General features: G+C 46.3%; 3 protein-coding genes across 4 annotated transcripts; all 3 read left to right on the plus strand.

Moving 5' to 3' along the window:
* Positions 1-1,774: 1,774 nt before the first annotated feature.
* Positions 1,775-9,461, plus strand: SWN1 (NAC domain-containing protein 7-like). Of its 2 annotated transcripts, XM_014900063.2 has the most exons (4): positions 1,775-2,024; positions 6,077-6,284; positions 6,440-6,711; positions 8,568-9,461. In XM_014900063.2, exons 2-4 carry the CDS (start codon positions 6,122-6,124, stop codon positions 9,225-9,227), a joined length of 1,095 nt encoding a protein of 364 aa, XP_014755549.1. In that variant the 5' UTR covers positions 1,775-2,024; positions 6,077-6,121; the 3' UTR covers positions 9,228-9,461. The 2 variants fall into 2 exon arrangements, with proteins under 2 accessions (XP_014755549.1, NP_001266879.1); NM_001279950.1 differs by lacking the exon at positions 1,775-2,024 and having other exon boundaries at positions 6,122-6,284; positions 8,568-9,246.
* A 540-nt stretch (positions 9,462-10,001) lies between these two features.
* LOC100834140 lies at positions 10,002-11,422 on the plus strand. Its single transcript, XM_003558870.4, has 3 exons — positions 10,002-10,226; positions 10,602-10,772; positions 11,077-11,422. Exons 1-3 carry the CDS (start codon positions 10,137-10,139, stop codon positions 11,158-11,160), a joined length of 345 nt encoding a protein of 114 aa, XP_003558918.1. The 5' UTR covers positions 10,002-10,136; the 3' UTR covers positions 11,161-11,422.
* Positions 11,423-13,333: 1,911 nt separating this feature from the next.
* LOC100835806 lies at positions 13,334-14,292 on the plus strand. The gene has a single exon (XM_014897305.2). The coding sequence runs from the start codon at positions 13,489-13,491 to the stop codon at positions 13,843-13,845; it is 357 nt and encodes a 118-aa protein (XP_014752791.1). The 5' UTR covers positions 13,334-13,488; the 3' UTR covers positions 13,846-14,292.
* Positions 14,293-16,041: the final 1,749 nt, after the last annotated feature.

The following is a 16,041-nucleotide window of genomic DNA, read 5'->3' on the forward strand; positions in this document are numbered from 1 at the left end:
AGTGACGTGAAAGGGTTACCTGCAGCTAGCTACTCACATCAAATCAAACTTCTACATCTCAAAGTCTTCCATAAAATCAATGGAAGTGCGGTGTGTGTTTTCGCAAATCTAGTGCAATGATGCAAAGGATTGATCATCATACCTGGACAACTGTACGGGACTCTTGCAGCCCTCTACGCACCGAGTAATTTGTTCATCTGTCGATTGGGCAGGCATGGTCCTATATAGACAGCTGGTACAGAACAGTACTTAACCAGAGATGAAAATTACTCCCTCCGATCCATATTACTTGTTAAAATATTACTTGTATCTAGACGCTTTTTAGGCATAGATACATTCATATTTGAGCAAATTTGTTGAGACAATTAATATGGATCGGAGGGAGTATAAGAATCATGATGTAAAGCCATATAACTCAAATTTAAAGTCACTAGGGACGTGTTCGATCAGATCAGTTGCCTGCATAATTTTTGCAAATCGACCCGGGTGAGCCAGACCCTTGTGATTCAACCTCTATTTGTGCAAGCCTTAGCCAGACTAGATCGAGATCCAAACTGTGGCGATACACAAGTGGGTGTTTAATTGGTTACCTACATTTGGTGCCTGACCCAATAGAAATCTTGTTTAGTTGACTTCATGGGATTGAGTATGTATATGTACCACAAACTAGACTAGGTAAGACTACCCCATGGTTACGATATATGACAAAACATTTCATCGATCAAGGTGTTTCACATGTCAACGAGACAAATTCAGAAGTCGAGTTTGTGCTCAAGGGAAGCGAACACATGCTGTTGAGGTGGTTAGAGGGGACTCGGACAAGGCGGAATGAGATTGAGTTGCCAGAGCATTTTGTCGAACACGTGGTCGATGCGTGAAGTATGTGATTGTGTATATACCGACCAAAACCAGACAAGATCATGTGCCCATATATGAAGGAACAAACTAGAGCATCACGTACGTGACGCAACGAAGATTCGTAATTTGTCAAAATCGATGGCCGAGGAGTCGTGAACTTCCGCCCATAGGTCTCGGCTATATTTTTTTTACCGAGAAGGTTCGGTATTCATGTCTATCACCGAACGGAATGAATTTCAAATCAAACTATGAACACACTCAAAAACACGATTTGAAATAACGATATGTGTAATAATTTGAACTCAGGCTAGATTAGACTTCGTCCGAATTACTTCGTGATAAACTTGACTACCATAACTTGACCGATAAAACGTCGATTTTTGTGTCATAAAAATTAGATAGTTGGATTTTTGTTTGAGAGAAAAGTAATTTTTTTGACGGGCGAGAAAAGTAATCAATTAATGGGATAACCTGTGCGTCGTCGTGAAGGGATTATATATAACCAAAGCTCGATCGGCCCCCATAGTTTCAGATAATGAAGGCGTGTCTAACAGCTGCTGGCCATTAGATCCATTGTTAGAGTGGTCATCAAATCGATTACTAGCTAGAGAAGATCGATCGAGCAAGATAGCTGCTTGTGCCACGCGAAGACAAAGAAAAGCAACCACGGTCCACGTACTATACTGCTCGTACTTATACTACAAGCTCCTTTGGTTCTTTTTGTACTGCCGCAGTCTACAGTACAGTACGTACCGGGAGAAGGAACCAATAGAAAGGCTAAAGCACAAGGGTCCGGTGACGTCATCGTGTGGTGGGGCCCGAGGCCTTCATTCCCCTTCGCCCACGCGCGACGGAAAGGAGAGAGGAGAGCGACCCCTCCTCCCCCTTTTTTTTTTATACTGACCACCTTCTCCCCGACTCCTTTCTCCTCGTCCTCCTCCTGTATATACCTACGCCCTCCAGTGCCAACTGATCTCTCTTCATCCCCTCACCCTGACCCTGCACTGCACCTCGCGATCTCGATCGATAGAGCTCTTCAATTGCTCTTCCATACATACACAGAGTAGCTCGCTAGCCAGCTCGATCATCTTGCTGATCATATCGCCAAGAACATATATAGTGGGAGAAGGGATCGATCGAGATCTAATTAATTGATCATCTCTGAGGTGAGTATGTGTGTGTGTGTATCAAGCTACTATAGCTAGCTACTGGACGATCGATCCAGCTATAGGTGTTTGTTCGTCGATCGATCTGTGACGTACTGATCCCATCTTGATCTGATTAATTCCAGCTAGCCGTTCGATGTTTGTCATTTCTTTTCTTCGTGAACGGTGTGTGTGTATATACTTAGTGATGTTTGTAGTATCTTTAATTTCTCCACCGCATGCACTTTTCCTCTTAGATTGGAGTCGATCTCTTAGGATAGATGTGCATGCATGGCCCGTAACTGAAGAAAACATCATCATATGTGTGCATATCATACACATCTCGCCCCCGCCCCGGCCTCTGGGTGCTAGTATGTATGGATCCAAAAGTCTCACTTTGTATCTTGTGTGCTAATCTTCCGAAATGCACTTTTCCGTGTATTATTTACTGCACCAGATAAATTAACATCTGTATTCGTGTGGTTAAATTAAAGATTAATTATACATGAGTTTGCAAAATTTCACAAAACATATTATTGGACTGCATTATATACATATTTTCCGCACCACAGAGTTTCAAATGCCTTTCCCGTACAAGTATTCCAAAATCGGTTGAGAAAATGTCCCAATGTAATTCCCTTTTAGGGAAATATGCACACATAATAACTGAACTGGAATTCCAATCATATGCTACACAATTCATCTTGTGTATGTGAAGAAATTAACGTAGCATTTACCATGGCATAATTGTTAAGTTATGAAGTGGTAGCATCGTCAAAAAACATGATTGAGAAAACATATTTTCTGTTTTATTTGTCTTGATCATATTCTTATCTTTCCCCAAGAAAAATGCTTGGGCACCCATTCATATTTATATAGATTATTTGAGGCCATACAAACAATTTTTTAGAAAAAGATGTGTCTTCGACTCGAAGATCTTATATAAAATTAAAATTATTGTCAATTGACCATTTTAAAACAGTCTCGTGTGCTCTTTCCTAATTAAGTCAAATTAGAGCATGCTTAATTTATTTTCTTTGTAAATTCAAGTGAATTGGATTGCATGCCAAACATGTTCCCTGTAGCTAATTGGCTTTGTGGTAGAATTTGGATTCCGATCAAATAGGATTATATCTCAAAACAATCAGTATTGCATAGAGGTGTTTTAACTATATACCCCCTTGGTTTCTACCATTTGAATATAAATGACGTCAAATGTTCATATCTTAGTCTGGTGACTAATTAATCATGCATTTAGATTTTTTTTCAATATGTAAATGATATTGCATTTTTTTCATTATATGAACATACTTTTAACCACATGGCTAGCACATTATTGCACAAGTCATTCCACATACCAAGGGCCACCAGTCTCCACTCCCGCTTCACCTCGCCACCCAACGACTCAACTTTCCTAGGAGTGGGCATATTCACAATGTTGCAATGTATATATAGTTTACTTGCAACATTTCATAATGAGCTATATTATGTTGCTTAGTTGAAACTTAGTAAACATGAATTGGGTTGGTTTGAATTCGTTAGGCTTTAAAATGTCATAGCCCACCATGGTGATCGCCTCCACCAAGTCGGATGCACCAGGCGGCATCGCTAGCCCTATGTAAATGGGCTGCATCTGAGGTGGGGGTATCGTACTAGTCGCGGTATATAGCGCTCTCCGATACAGTTTTAGCCAAATCTTGTCGCATTTATTGCAAACAATTTTTCATACAAAAAGTGTAGCTTGCCACACATTTTGACCTAATATATATTCTGGTAAGACATGTAAGTCAAGCAGCCACATATGAACCCTAAACACCGCGTTTAGTTACGGCCCCTTCCAATGGTTGGAGTTTTATCTGAAATTTCGACAAAAATTGAAGAGTCCATGGCCAATCATTATTTTTACGTTCCAAACAACACCTTTTTTTTTACCGCCAAACAACACCTTTCTTAAAAACACACACATTTTTCTTCATCCAGCGGGACAGGAAATATGGAGGGAGATCCGGTCGTGATGACCTCCCTATATATCTATCATGCATGCATGTAACAATAAGTCATGCACCCACCCCACAAGAGGCCAAAGGGGAAACACCGCAAATGATTCGTCTCCCTCCCTGGACCTTCGATCTTCTCCTTTGATCCATCGATCCAACATACCTAAACGCTTAGCTAGAGCCAGGCGCCTAGGCCACAGTACAAGAAAGCAAGACTCCCCCGGCCGGCACGGCAGCTAGCTAGCTCAGTTCAGACGAGCTAGTGAGTGAGACTGTCCAGTCACCAGTAGATGGAGAGCCCAGGGCATGCAGAATTGAGCAGTGCCATGGAATCTGTCGACAAAGGGAGACAGGGCGGTCAGAGACCGCGCCAAGGAAAACCGACGGTCGGTCGTATGCCCCCCCCCTCTTGCCTTTTCCCTTCCAGCAATTCCCCTCTCCCTTCGCATGCTTTGGCTAGGGCTGGAGTACTCTCCATCAGCAGCAGTAGCTTTTTTGGCCGCTTCTCCTTTTGCTGCTTTGCAGGCCTGATCCGAGAAAGAAAGGCAAACGAACGCAGAGCCTTCTTCCCCTTCGATCTCGATCTCTCCTTTCTCTTCCCAGGAATGGTTTTAATTCTTTAAGCTCCCACTCCCAGCCCCACCCACACCTCTCCATGCCGATTAATTTGTTTATTTGTCAAGTACTTCTATTAATTCATCCTCGGCATGCAGGCGCGCGCGTGCGGTAGCAAACGCCATATGCTTTTCTCGACGCTCTTTTTGTTCTTGTTTCGTCATCTGTTGGGGTTTTTTTAGTCGGCCATCTGCTTGTGTTTTGTGCATCAAGATGGCAGGGTGGTCTTGAACAGAGAAAACAAGTAGGAGTAGTAGTATCAGTACTGGTTCAGGAGAGACAGGCAGTCAAACATAGGACATGCAATTCTGCTGGAACTGCACATTTCTACGTATTAGCTAGGCAAATCTAGAAATGCAAATACGCCCCTTGAAAAAAGAAAAGAAATTCACGTACGAAACGACCGAATTTTCTTAACGTGGGTGCATATGAAACTGTGTTTGAAATTTAGCAAAATGTCTTTTTTTGTATATTTGGAAGAAAAACCATGCACCTACTTTATCACCCCCGGCATCCAGAATATTGTGTTGTAGCAATTCTTGGTGTACCACCCCATGGCCGTTTGTTAGTGAATTTTGGTCCATACGTGACATGATTTGTATTACATACTAAGAAGCATATGTTTACATTTGATCTGACAGATTTTCTTTGTGTGCATTGCATTCTGCAAAATTGAGAGCCTACAGAAACCAAAAGTACACTACAGAGCAAGCTTTTTGTTTACACAAAACGTAAACGCCTTCGCTCTGCATTACACTGTGTCCAGCCCCGCATATTTTTACCATCATACATTTCATCAGGGCCTTATGATCAGGATGAGTAGGGAATCATTAACAGTTAACCTCTTAACTAGTCTTTTATACCTTGCTATACACGATCACAAATGTATATACTAATACACACATTTGATCAGTGTTTTCTTTCATCCCAACACCCCAGTGTGAGTGAGTACACCAGAACCAGAGACCACATCCTGCTGCTGCTATAATTCCCTGCTGACTATAGCCCACATGCCTCTGATTCCACAGTCGACAGTATCATTCACAGGCCTGTAGCTTTCCTACATTTGTCTGTCACTGCCTTAGCTCTTGCTCAGGCTTTGCCGTACCCTGTCCTCCTCCTACACTGCAGACGAACCCAACATGGCTGGATTAAATTTTACTACCAAAGCACTGAAACCTATACATACCCTCACACTAAACTAGTACTCCGTACTCCTTGGTCTGTATGCTACTCATTCAGTATCAATCCACACCCAACCAACACTATTCCCTTCTGCATCCTACCTATCTGCAGTTACCTTTGCAGTATAAAAAAATGCAGGCTTGCGTAGAATAATGATTCGAGCACTTGGATGCATGTTCCTTTTATGTTTACATAGCAAGTGCCAGTACTAGCTATACTCGCGAGCTATATCATTTAGAGCCTGTGGCGTTGCTGAATTTGATGCACATCGAACAGGTAGAAAGAAGTGGTGGTGGTGGTGGTGATCATTCGTGCGCGCGTATGGACTCCATGGAATCATGCGTCCCCCCTGGGTTCAGGTTCCACCCCACGGACGAGGAGCTCGTCGGCTACTACCTCCGCAAGAAAGTGGCCTCCCAGAAGATCGACCTCGACGTCATCCGCGACATCGATCTCTACCGCATCGAGCCCTGGGATCTCACAGGTATCTATCTATCTATCTATTTTCAATCCTATTGAGATTTGGGATTGATCAAATCTCGGATAAATATGTTATGTACATGCATTGCTCTGAATTGAGTTTCTTGTGATCTTAATTATGCGCTGCTTGGACTGTTTGATTTTTCTGTGTGAATTTAGAGCACTGTGGGATCGGGTACGAGGAGCAGAGCGAGTGGTACTTCTTCAGCTTCAAGGACCGCAAGTACCCGACGGGGACGAGGACGAACAGGGCGACAATGGCGGGGTTCTGGAAGGCGACCGGGAGGGACAAGGCGGTGCATGAGAGGAGCAGGCTCATCGGCATGAGGAAGACGCTCGTCTTCTACAAGGGCAGGGCGCCCAACGGGCAGAAGACCGACTGGATCATGCACGAGTACCGCCTTGAGACCGACGAGAACGCGCCTCCGCAGGCAAGCTCTCCAATCCGTCTCTAGCTAGTCTCATTTCCAATTATTTTTCGTACCTCTTTCCACTCTCTCATTTCCATTAATTAATTCAACGAGTTTTGGGTTGGCACATTAAAACTGATTCATCTAAAATGAGTTGAAGAGGATAAAAAAAAACAGAGTGAATACTAAGGAAGCAGTTTGGCGTTGGCACATTAAAACTGATTCATCTAAATGAGTAAGAACTGTTAGAGTAGTGTCTACGAAAAGCTTCGGTTGGTCCCGAGCGCATCGGTCGCGCTATCACTAACCGTCCATCGCAGACAGGGTGCAGAATAGTCGGCATAATTCTCGCCATATTAAGTTGATGGATCTATGGATTTTCTTGAATATAAAACCAGTCCTAAAAAGAAATGGGATAATGAATGTTACTGAAGAAAGCAACAAAATCAATTCTTACGTGCCACATTTTTTGTCTAAGATATTGGCCATGTCTATCCATCATGATGATGAAAGCAATGCGCTACAATCACCTCATGTCTATGGGAAAACGGCGAAAAACCCTATACGTCCTGTTGATAACTCCAAATGAAAACACACACACACACACCAAAATAACCAATGATGATTGTGTATTTCCAAGTTGAATCGCAAATTCTTCTTTGTAAAATGTTGATAAAGGGTTGATTTTGTTTCCAACGGAATTGAACAGTTTAAAATTTTAGAAATTATGCCCAACTTAAATTTTGAATCGTGCAAACTGGATTTTCACATATTTCTACATCTGAAGGAGTTGCACATAGCGCTATTGTTTAAGCTATTCATGAAATGCATGCAATTTGATCGACTTAGAGAGGTACGTAGTTATATTATTCTTTAGTTCACTTTGTATGGTGCCCTAGTCGACTGAGATTTAGAACTAAGCAAAAAATGAACGCATGTCCTGAGCATGCGATTCTAACGTTTGATGAATTTAGTCATCTTAGTGAACGTAGAAATAATTGTCTTTCTTTCGGTCAAAACATTTCAACCATTAGTCGTGCCTACAGATTCAAACATTTTTTCTAAATGCCAAAACCGTCAAATTTTGATTGAATTGCAAGTTAGAAGGTTATTTGACCAAAAGGAAAAAGAAATCACTAAAAATCAGTGATTTCAGTTGTAGCTGAATTATTTCCGAAACCGAAATTGAAAACCATGATCTTGAGCCTGATGTTCGTGGATTGAAATTAAGACTATCTTAGCAGAACGAGCAATAGCGATTACGTCAAATCTTAATGTATCAATTGAAGAGAGATGTATCTTTCTAAAGTAGCACCCACAGACCTGCCAAGACGCATGCATATGTCTAACTCATTTGCACCACACCACTAATGGACCATCAGAGCCATGAGGAATATATCACTTGGCAGCAGTAGTAAAGCAGAAAAAGATAAGCTTCCTTTCTGCGAGTCTTCCAAAGTCTTCTACTCTTCTTCCAGATAAAGATAAAAGGCAGCATGCAATCCTGTAGCCTGCATCCAGACCAGAGCCCCATGCCACTTGCCAAGCCTTTTTGGAGTTCTCCTAGCTAGAGAAATGCATGCGCGCGCGTGCATGCCCTGGGTTAGGGTTTTCCCCCGGTGTGAACATCCTCACACGCGCCATTGTTTACATGCTCTAGCCATAGGATCACTAGCAGTAGTACACTCATCAAACCCACAATGCACAGTTAGTCAATGTTAGAAAACTAAAGTGATCCAGCAGCATATTCCAAGTGGAGATATCAGATATACACCTCTCGGTTACAAATATCCCAAAAGAAAAAGTTGAATAAAAAGAGAACTTGTTGCAAATAGTTCGCTGAACCTTGCATGCGATGTGTTTGTGAATATGCGCAGGAAGAAGGATGGGTGGTGTGCAGGGCGTTCAAGAAGAGGGCAGCGTATCCGAGCCGGGGCATGGGCATGGCCATGGCGGAGAGATGGGACTCCAACTACTCCAGCTCCCCCTACCACGACGCCGCCAGCGGCATGGCCGCGGCGTTCGCGGATCACCCGGCATCTTACGCGAGGAGCGCGCGCTTCAAGGCCGAGGATGACGGCGCCGCGCAGCTCCTCCGGTACACCAGCAGCCACCTCGTCGAGCTCCCGCAGCTCGAGAGCCCGTCCGCAATGCCGCCGGCGCTCCCGCCGGCCACGAAGAAGAAGACGAAGAATGGCCGTAAATTGCCGGAGGAGCAGGAGGATCGGGATCAGGACGAGGCCGGCGGCGGCATGGTGACCGCGGACTGGAGAGCGCTGGACAAGTTCGTCGCGTCGCAGCTCAGCCCCGGCGGCGCTCAGCTGGACCAGGCGCCGCCACCGGCCGGTGCGAGCTCGCAGTCGGCGCAGCCGGAGTTGGAGCGTGAGCGTGAGGATCAGGATGACATGGCGGCGCTGCTGTTCCTCAACAACGACGAGAGGGACGAGATGGAGAGGTGGACGGGCTTGCTCGCCTCGGCATCGGGCGCCGGCGCCGGAGGGGACGGCGACCTCGGGATCTGCGTCTTTGACAAATGAAGTGCACATGGTGAATTGCTGATGCTGTGGAATATATATGGTCGTTATAGCAGCTGAAATCAAGTTCTATATAAATCGTCCTCTCATATTTTCTTCTGATCTGCTTCTTTTGTTGTATGTGTCTCCGGGTGCCCGGCCACCAAAATGTGATTGTACCTTTTTATATATCTGTTCCTGTGCAGAGAGTCTCATATAAGATGCATGCGTGGCATCGCGATGTGCTTTTTGTTGATTTGTATTGTTGTTGATGATGATGTTATCCATCCTAATTTACTATGCGCAAGCATGAATATGCAGTTGAGTGGGACATATAGCACACAATCAAGCATTGGTTATAGCTCTCTTATATAATGAAATACTGCCACTTTCCACTAGTAGTAACAACTAAGAACAACTGAAAAAAAAGGCGTTTCCTCGTGTATAAATCGCATGCCCATGACATGTGATACTTAAGATGTATTGTGGCATTCTCCATGTTCTAGAAATTACGGAACAATAAAATATGTGTTTCTGGATAATATGTGTAGGAGGAACCAGTGAAGAAACATAGTAGAAAACCATGTAAAAAAGCAGTAGAAAAACAGTTCAGAAACCAAGCACAAAATGTGCAGCAGAAGACGATGCAGAAACACGGTTGTAAAAAAAATATGCAGTAGGAACCGCTAGGCTGCAATCCAACGCCGGACCAGAAAATAGCCCAAAACTGCCATGTACAAGGCCGCTTAGTTTGGAAAGGAAAAGAGCCTTTTCTGCCTTACCAAGCCTCAACAGCCCATACGGGCCTCCTGTCCATGGCCGGTCTCCACCTTTCGTCAAATTGCGGCCATTGGCGATTACTACGCCAGCATACAGGCTACAGCACTGCCTTGTGGAGGAGTGGATCTCCGGTGAGCACGAAGACGAGCTCCCATGGCGCACGGGGGCGGATACGCCTGGGCTCTCGCGGCGGGCCTCAACGCCGCGCTCGCCGCCATCTCCGCCAAGTTCTTCGCGCCTACGGTACTAAACCAACCCTCTCCTCCCCTCCGATCTGAACCTTTTTTTCCTCCACCTTACCTCCTGCAAGTCTGCAATCCTCTTTAGATTGCTCTAGTCCTTCGGGATATTTAGTTATTGATGTTCAGTTCATGTACATGAATTGCTGTCTCAGCCGTGCCAAGTTAGCGATTAGCGAATTCGATGGTATATATTCGAGTATGGATGTGGCAGTCTGAACTCTGAAGCCTGAACCTAACTTTTGGAAGTATGGTTGATTTTTATGGTGAACACCTGAGTGTTCGTTTCTCCCACTGGCCTGCTAGTAGTACTACAATACTGCCTATTTAGAGCATATGTTGATTCTGTCACGGAAGACTGTTGTCTTGCCTTGCACAGTTGCTGAAATACGTCCTGGTGGTACTCTTCAACGTGACAATGTGGGGGTGCTACGTCAACAGCCTCAAAGCTTTGTCGTCCCTCCAGGCAACGGTCACGAACTTCGCAGCCAACTTCATCTCGTCAGGTCTTGCGGGGTATTTCCTGTTTGAGGAGCCCCTGCCTTCCAAGGTAACTTTTGACAATTCTCCATTTTCTGTAGCTGGTGGTAGCTCAAATTGGCATTTTAAGTTATATCCATATGGTAAGGAAATTCAGTGTTTGATAATGAAGATAAACTCGATGACTTAATTTTGATAAATGCTAAGTAGTTACTACTTACTAGGTGACAATGCTTTTTTTGAGCTACCGGTGAGAATACTTGCGATGAAGATAATTCTGCTATTGCCATTTTTGATGACTTGGTTTTGCAAGAAAATAAATAAAATAGCTGCAGTCAGTCTCGGCCTTTTGACTTGGAGCTGTTTCCATACAGTGGTTTGCAGGTGCTAGTCTGATCATGCTTGGAGTGTTTATCCTCAGCAAATCAAGCATTGAGAAGAAACAGAGCTCTGATTAAGTGGAAGTTGCTGACAGAGTGTTAGTTTTGTCTAAATTTTGCAGCTTATACCTCTATATCCATTGGATGTTTGTCCATCCTAATGCAGTGCTAAAATTTGTACCCTTAGTTGCACATTTCTTCTCAGCTCATCGACTAACTGATACAACTTGTCATGTTTCCTTCAAGTTGAGATGCACCACCCATGTTGTAATTTGTAAGTATAAACGAGCGCACGATCTAAGATTTTTTTGGTTTATTTCCATGAGGAGGACATTCAAACTGTTGTAGTGCTATGAGAGAATATTTTCATTTCTCCCGTAGTAAATTTGCGCAACTGCAGTTAAGCTGCTCTCTTACTATTTCCAGTCACATCTGACGTTGATCAGACCGGACCCTATCACCAATTAACCGGTGACAATGGCATAATCCTGTAGAACAGAAATTTTGACACCTATTGCTAATGCTATTTCAAATCTGGACAAAACTGCTTCTGCTACCGCCCAGCGATAAATAGCTTTCCATTCACTGTGCAAGATGTATAAATCTCTGTGATTGCACCAGAAAATCTCCCATTCCACAATGGCTCCTGAGACCTGAGTGACAGATCATGTTCCTCTGACGCGACAACCCTTTGGTCGGATGCGCCACGGAAAGCAGCTTCTGCATTTGCCGGGGCCTCCCGGTCCAGGAGACAGCAAAACATGCTTATGGTATCTGCTTCATCATCTGTGCTCGTTTAGCCGTTCCATTCATCTGCAGGAGAATGTTCTTGGCAGTTGGCTGATCTTTCGTTATCGTCACAGTTCTTCTGCTCGGCAGTAATACGAGCGACAGCATCATTGTTGATGAGGAAGTTGTACGCGTGGTCATGCTATCAATTAGGCCAATATCACCATCAGTATCTTTGTCAGGCAGCCGGGAAAAATAGCAGAAAATTATGCAAGCGTGGAAAAGAAATGGAACAACAGCCGGTGAGGTCTTGATGCGGATGATGATGGGAATGCGTGTCTTCCTGGTTGTGCTGAATGGATGAATGGCTCCGACGATAGAGTCCCAGATCGATGTTAATTTCGGGCATCCTAGAAAAGAGAAGCAGGTGCGTTTCATTTGAGCATAGCAGCCCTTTTGGCCTGGGAGGATATATGGAGGATGGAACGTCGCCTTGGCAGCAATGGCGCTTGTGTTGACTAGCGTACCGTGCAAGTTTGGTCGCGACGACGCGACGGAAATATTCCCGAGGACAAAACGGGGTAGGGCCGGCTGGGATTTCGTGGTGGACAGAGTTCGCCATCTAAGATTCCGAGGGTCTGTTTTTGTTTTGTTTTACAACGTGGGAATTCTTGGCAGTGCGATACCATATTTCCACTGGCGGATGAGATAAGTTGTCGTAGTAGGAGTAAGAAGGAAACAGAAAAAGGGCGGATGCGATGGGCATCACAAAGTGCTACGTTGCATTTTAGTGGTGCCTTGGTGAGCAAAAAGACGAGGACGCTGAGCAACTGACAGTCGTGTAAGGGCAAATCCAGCGGGAAGACTCATTTTCGGTCTATCTTGTGGTCATTTTGGTCTGTTTGGTTCACGGTCCGAACAGCTCAAAGGACTTTGTCCGTTTAGACCTGCCAGTTGCACCAACGTGGCCACCCATTTGGTCATCTTTGCTGGTCACAGACATGCAGGTCATGGGAGGAAAGAGAGCGAAACGAGGACAAGCACAAGTGCAGTGCAAACGTGCTGTCCGCCGTGACCCGTTTCTAAACCTAAATTTGGAATGAAAATGGGTCACGGCGGACCTGCTGGAAACGTATTCTGTCCACATATCTTCTCGCTGGGCTTGCCCTAACGGTGCAAGCGTGAAGCTAGCGTAGGAACACCTCGATCTATGCCCGTGCCCGGACCAAGCGAGGAACGCCGAAGAATCACCCAGCAGTAAATCCGTCGCGCTCATTGCTGGGAGCAGCGTGGCGAGCCCGGCCACGCTTTGCTATTTGTTTGTTGTTATTACGGGGGAGCTGGAGACTATGACGGGGTTTGGCCGTTTGGGTTTCGGGAAAGCGTAAGTAATTACGACAACACGACGTGGAGACCAGTAATTACGGCCAAAACCGACGCGTAATAAAAACATCAAAATCCAAAGGGGAGCCCGGCTGCCTCGGCCTAGGAGTCGCCATCACCAGATAACCCCGCCCACATCCTTCTCTCCCTCGGCCCCGCCGCCCCCCTTCGCTAGCTCCCCCCTCGCCTCCTCCCCCAGTATATCCCCTGCTAGCCGCACTCCTTCGCGTCCAAAACCCAGACGCACACGCGCGCGCAACGGCAGCATCCATCGATCCCCGCAAGCCTTCCGCAATGGCGCATCAGCATCAGCAGCACGGATCCAAAGTTGCTGGAGGCGGCGGCGGAGGGGGGCGGCGGAGGGAGGAGGAGGGGGATCAGGAGGCGTGGGCGTGGCGGGCGGTGGCGGCGGGGGTGGCGGCGGTGGGGATGGCGGGGGCAGGGGTGCTGGTGTGGTGGGCGCTGGCGTTCCACCCGGCGCGGGAGCAGCTGTGGATGGTGCCCGTGGGGCTCGTCCTGCTCGGCACGCCGCTCCTCGCGTGGCTCTCCCTCTTCGCCTCCGGCGCTTGCCTCCGCCTCCGCCACGCCGACGTCGACGCCCGCCACCAGCAGCAGACGACGCCTTTGCCCTTCGTGGCCGACACGCGATGATTCGATTATTATTCCCATCCATCCCAGGCACTCACACGAGTGAATGAATGCGCGCGTATCGGCCCGATATTCTTGTGCTTCTTCTGTACATTCTGTTTCTTTGAGCTCTTGTGTTGCTTGATTTGATCTTTCATTGTCGTTTGAGATGATCGCTTGATCGGATTGTGGTGATCCGAGCAGATCGAATGAATGTGCAGTACAGAAAATGGTCACTGGTGCCCCCAGGTTAGTAGTACGAGCAGTCATTAATTATCCGATTTGGATAGATACGTGGTGAATTCTCCTTCGCATCATCGCACGGATCAATGGATGGGACTGACAGCGATCTGCACTCGGGAAAAAGAAAAAGAAAAGGGATTGCAAGTAGGTAGTCCTGACTTCTGAGTGCTGGCTGCAACAAATCTATACGATTCGACGATGAACTATATAAAGATGGGACTTGACGGCTATCCTCTGCTCCAAAACGGCACGTCCATGGAAGATTGTTTTTTTTGCTCCAACAACGTTTAATTACATCTACTTGCACAGCCCCCACCCACGCAGATTGGATGGAATATTGGATTATATCACGGTACTTAATCTATATAGATCATCTCATCATGAGTTTGATGACGGCCTCCCGATCGATCCCCGTGTACGTACTACGTCTTCTTCTGCATAAACAACCTCCCCAATAATTCATCCTAGTCAAGATTTGGCGGGCGGATTGGCGGAGACCCGATGGCTACTTCGTCCTCGTCATTATTATTGGTCCGTTTCCTAATCTCCACCTTGCAACTGTCGCCGATTTGATTCACGCACGGGTTCCTTGTCGATTGTCGTGTTGAGTCGTACGGGTTACAACATGACACAACGGATATATGATGAGCAGACGTACTTGGTCAAAAAGGGGAGGACGGTACGTTTAGGCCCGCCCCACTCCTTGTCTCCTTTTGCTGCAAACGGACAAACGGGGAAGAATATGGCGATCCTAGAATCGCTTCGTAGGATCTGTGCTCTAGATTTGATCCCTCCTTCACGAGCGTGCCGACCGCCCCAAGTTCGTCAGTTCGAGAATGTGTCCCGACGATGTCCCGTGACCCACTTAAAGTTCGACTGTCCTGGCTTAAATTGGACCATTCCTCGCCAAAAACAAAAGGACTGAAATTTGACCATGGCTTTTGTTACAGTAGAACAAAAAAGTGCTCCCGAATACGAACCAGACTTTTCCAGTAAAAAGCAACAGAACAACTGATTACAGGCCGCTGAATTGAGTCTGAAATTCCCGCAAATAAAGAAGGGATTAAGCTCGGGACCAGGACGGTCAAACTAGCCCCGTCCTATCTCCAAACTCAATAAATCGTCCCTTTGCATCACATTCCCTGCTACTCCTGTCTCTATGCAACCTTGCAACGGCACAAGGGAAAGGGACGAAGAATAAAGTGCAGCACTAGCTAGTGGAGAGAAACCTGCGAGTTCCGATGGTAAATTTACTGGAAACGGAAACCGGGACGGACGCGCGCCGCTCCTGCGGATTCCAACCTCCGAGTCCCAATGCGTTTGCGTTGCGTTCCTGCCGTGCCTCACGGGCTGACGGGCGACGACGGATATAGCTTTGCCTTTGGCATAAATTGGCATGCATGTGTGCGACGTGCCTGCGCTGCCCGGGCGCGTGCGCCCCCGGGCCGGTGCCACCCGGTGCAGCGTCAACCCGGAAAGCCGCCATGTGGTGCGCTGCGCTGACATGACATTGCAACATGGCACGCCTAGCTAGCAGGCGCAAGTAGCTATACGATGCTTTGAAACCCCCGGCGAAACGGTTGTTTTGGTATTGTTTCCCTTTCACTTTGGACGGGTTAGTTTAATGATTGTGGGTCGAGGCAAAGCGTCTGCGTTTTGACGTTGACCTCGCGTGAGCTGATTAAGCTCCGGGTTCGGATTATTCATGGGCGTGTTTTTATTCTTTTTTCTTTAAAACGGTTTTGCTAGATTCGTTCCTATTCATATCCAGAGAAGAGAAGAGGAGCACGCGGGCCGTTGAGGGTGTGCCTTTGGGCTAGACATGTCTCTTTTCGCATACCATGATGGGCTAGGCCTAACTTGCTACTCCGTAGGTAGCAAGAGCATGTGGCCCAGGTTGTCTCCAGACAGGTCCTTGTTAGTCAAGAGGCCGCGCTGTCTGTAGAGTCGGGCTAAAACTTGTTTTCATGGCCGGCC

Source organism: Brachypodium distachyon, chromosome 1, assembly GCF_000005505.3.
Source record: "Brachypodium distachyon strain Bd21 chromosome 1, Brachypodium_distachyon_v3.0, whole genome shotgun sequence".
Taxonomy (NCBI): Eukaryota; Viridiplantae; Streptophyta; class Magnoliopsida; order Poales; family Poaceae; genus Brachypodium; species Brachypodium distachyon.

What these genes read in the sequence shown, in the direction of transcription:
- SWN1 (XM_014900063.2), top strand. Translation starts at nt 6,122, where the DNA reads ATGGACTCCATGGAATCATGCGTCCCCCCTGGGTTCAGGTTCCACCCC. An exon ending in CGAGCCCTGGGATCTCACAG is followed by an intron (nt 6,285 to 6,439) that starts GTATCTATCTAT and finishes GTGTGAATTTAG; the next exon opens with AGCACTGTGGGATCGGGTAC. An exon ending in ACGAGAACGCGCCTCCGCAG is followed by an intron (nt 6,712 to 8,567) that starts GCAAGCTCTCCA and finishes GAATATGCGCAG; the next exon opens with GAAGAAGGATGGGTGGTGTG.
- LOC100835806 (XM_014897305.2), top strand. Translation starts at nt 13,489, where the DNA reads ATGGCGCATCAGCATCAGCAGCACGGATCCAAAGTTGCTGGAGGCGGC.
- LOC100834140 (XM_003558870.4), top strand. Translation starts at nt 10,137, where the DNA reads ATGGCGCACGGGGGCGGATACGCCTGGGCTCTCGCGGCGGGCCTCAAC. An exon ending in CCAAGTTCTTCGCGCCTACG is followed by an intron (nt 10,227 to 10,601) that starts GTACTAAACCAA and finishes TGCCTTGCACAG; the next exon opens with TTGCTGAAATACGTCCTGGT. An exon ending in AGGAGCCCCTGCCTTCCAAG is followed by an intron (nt 10,773 to 11,076) that starts GTAACTTTTGAC and finishes GTTTCCATACAG; the next exon opens with TGGTTTGCAGGTGCTAGTCT.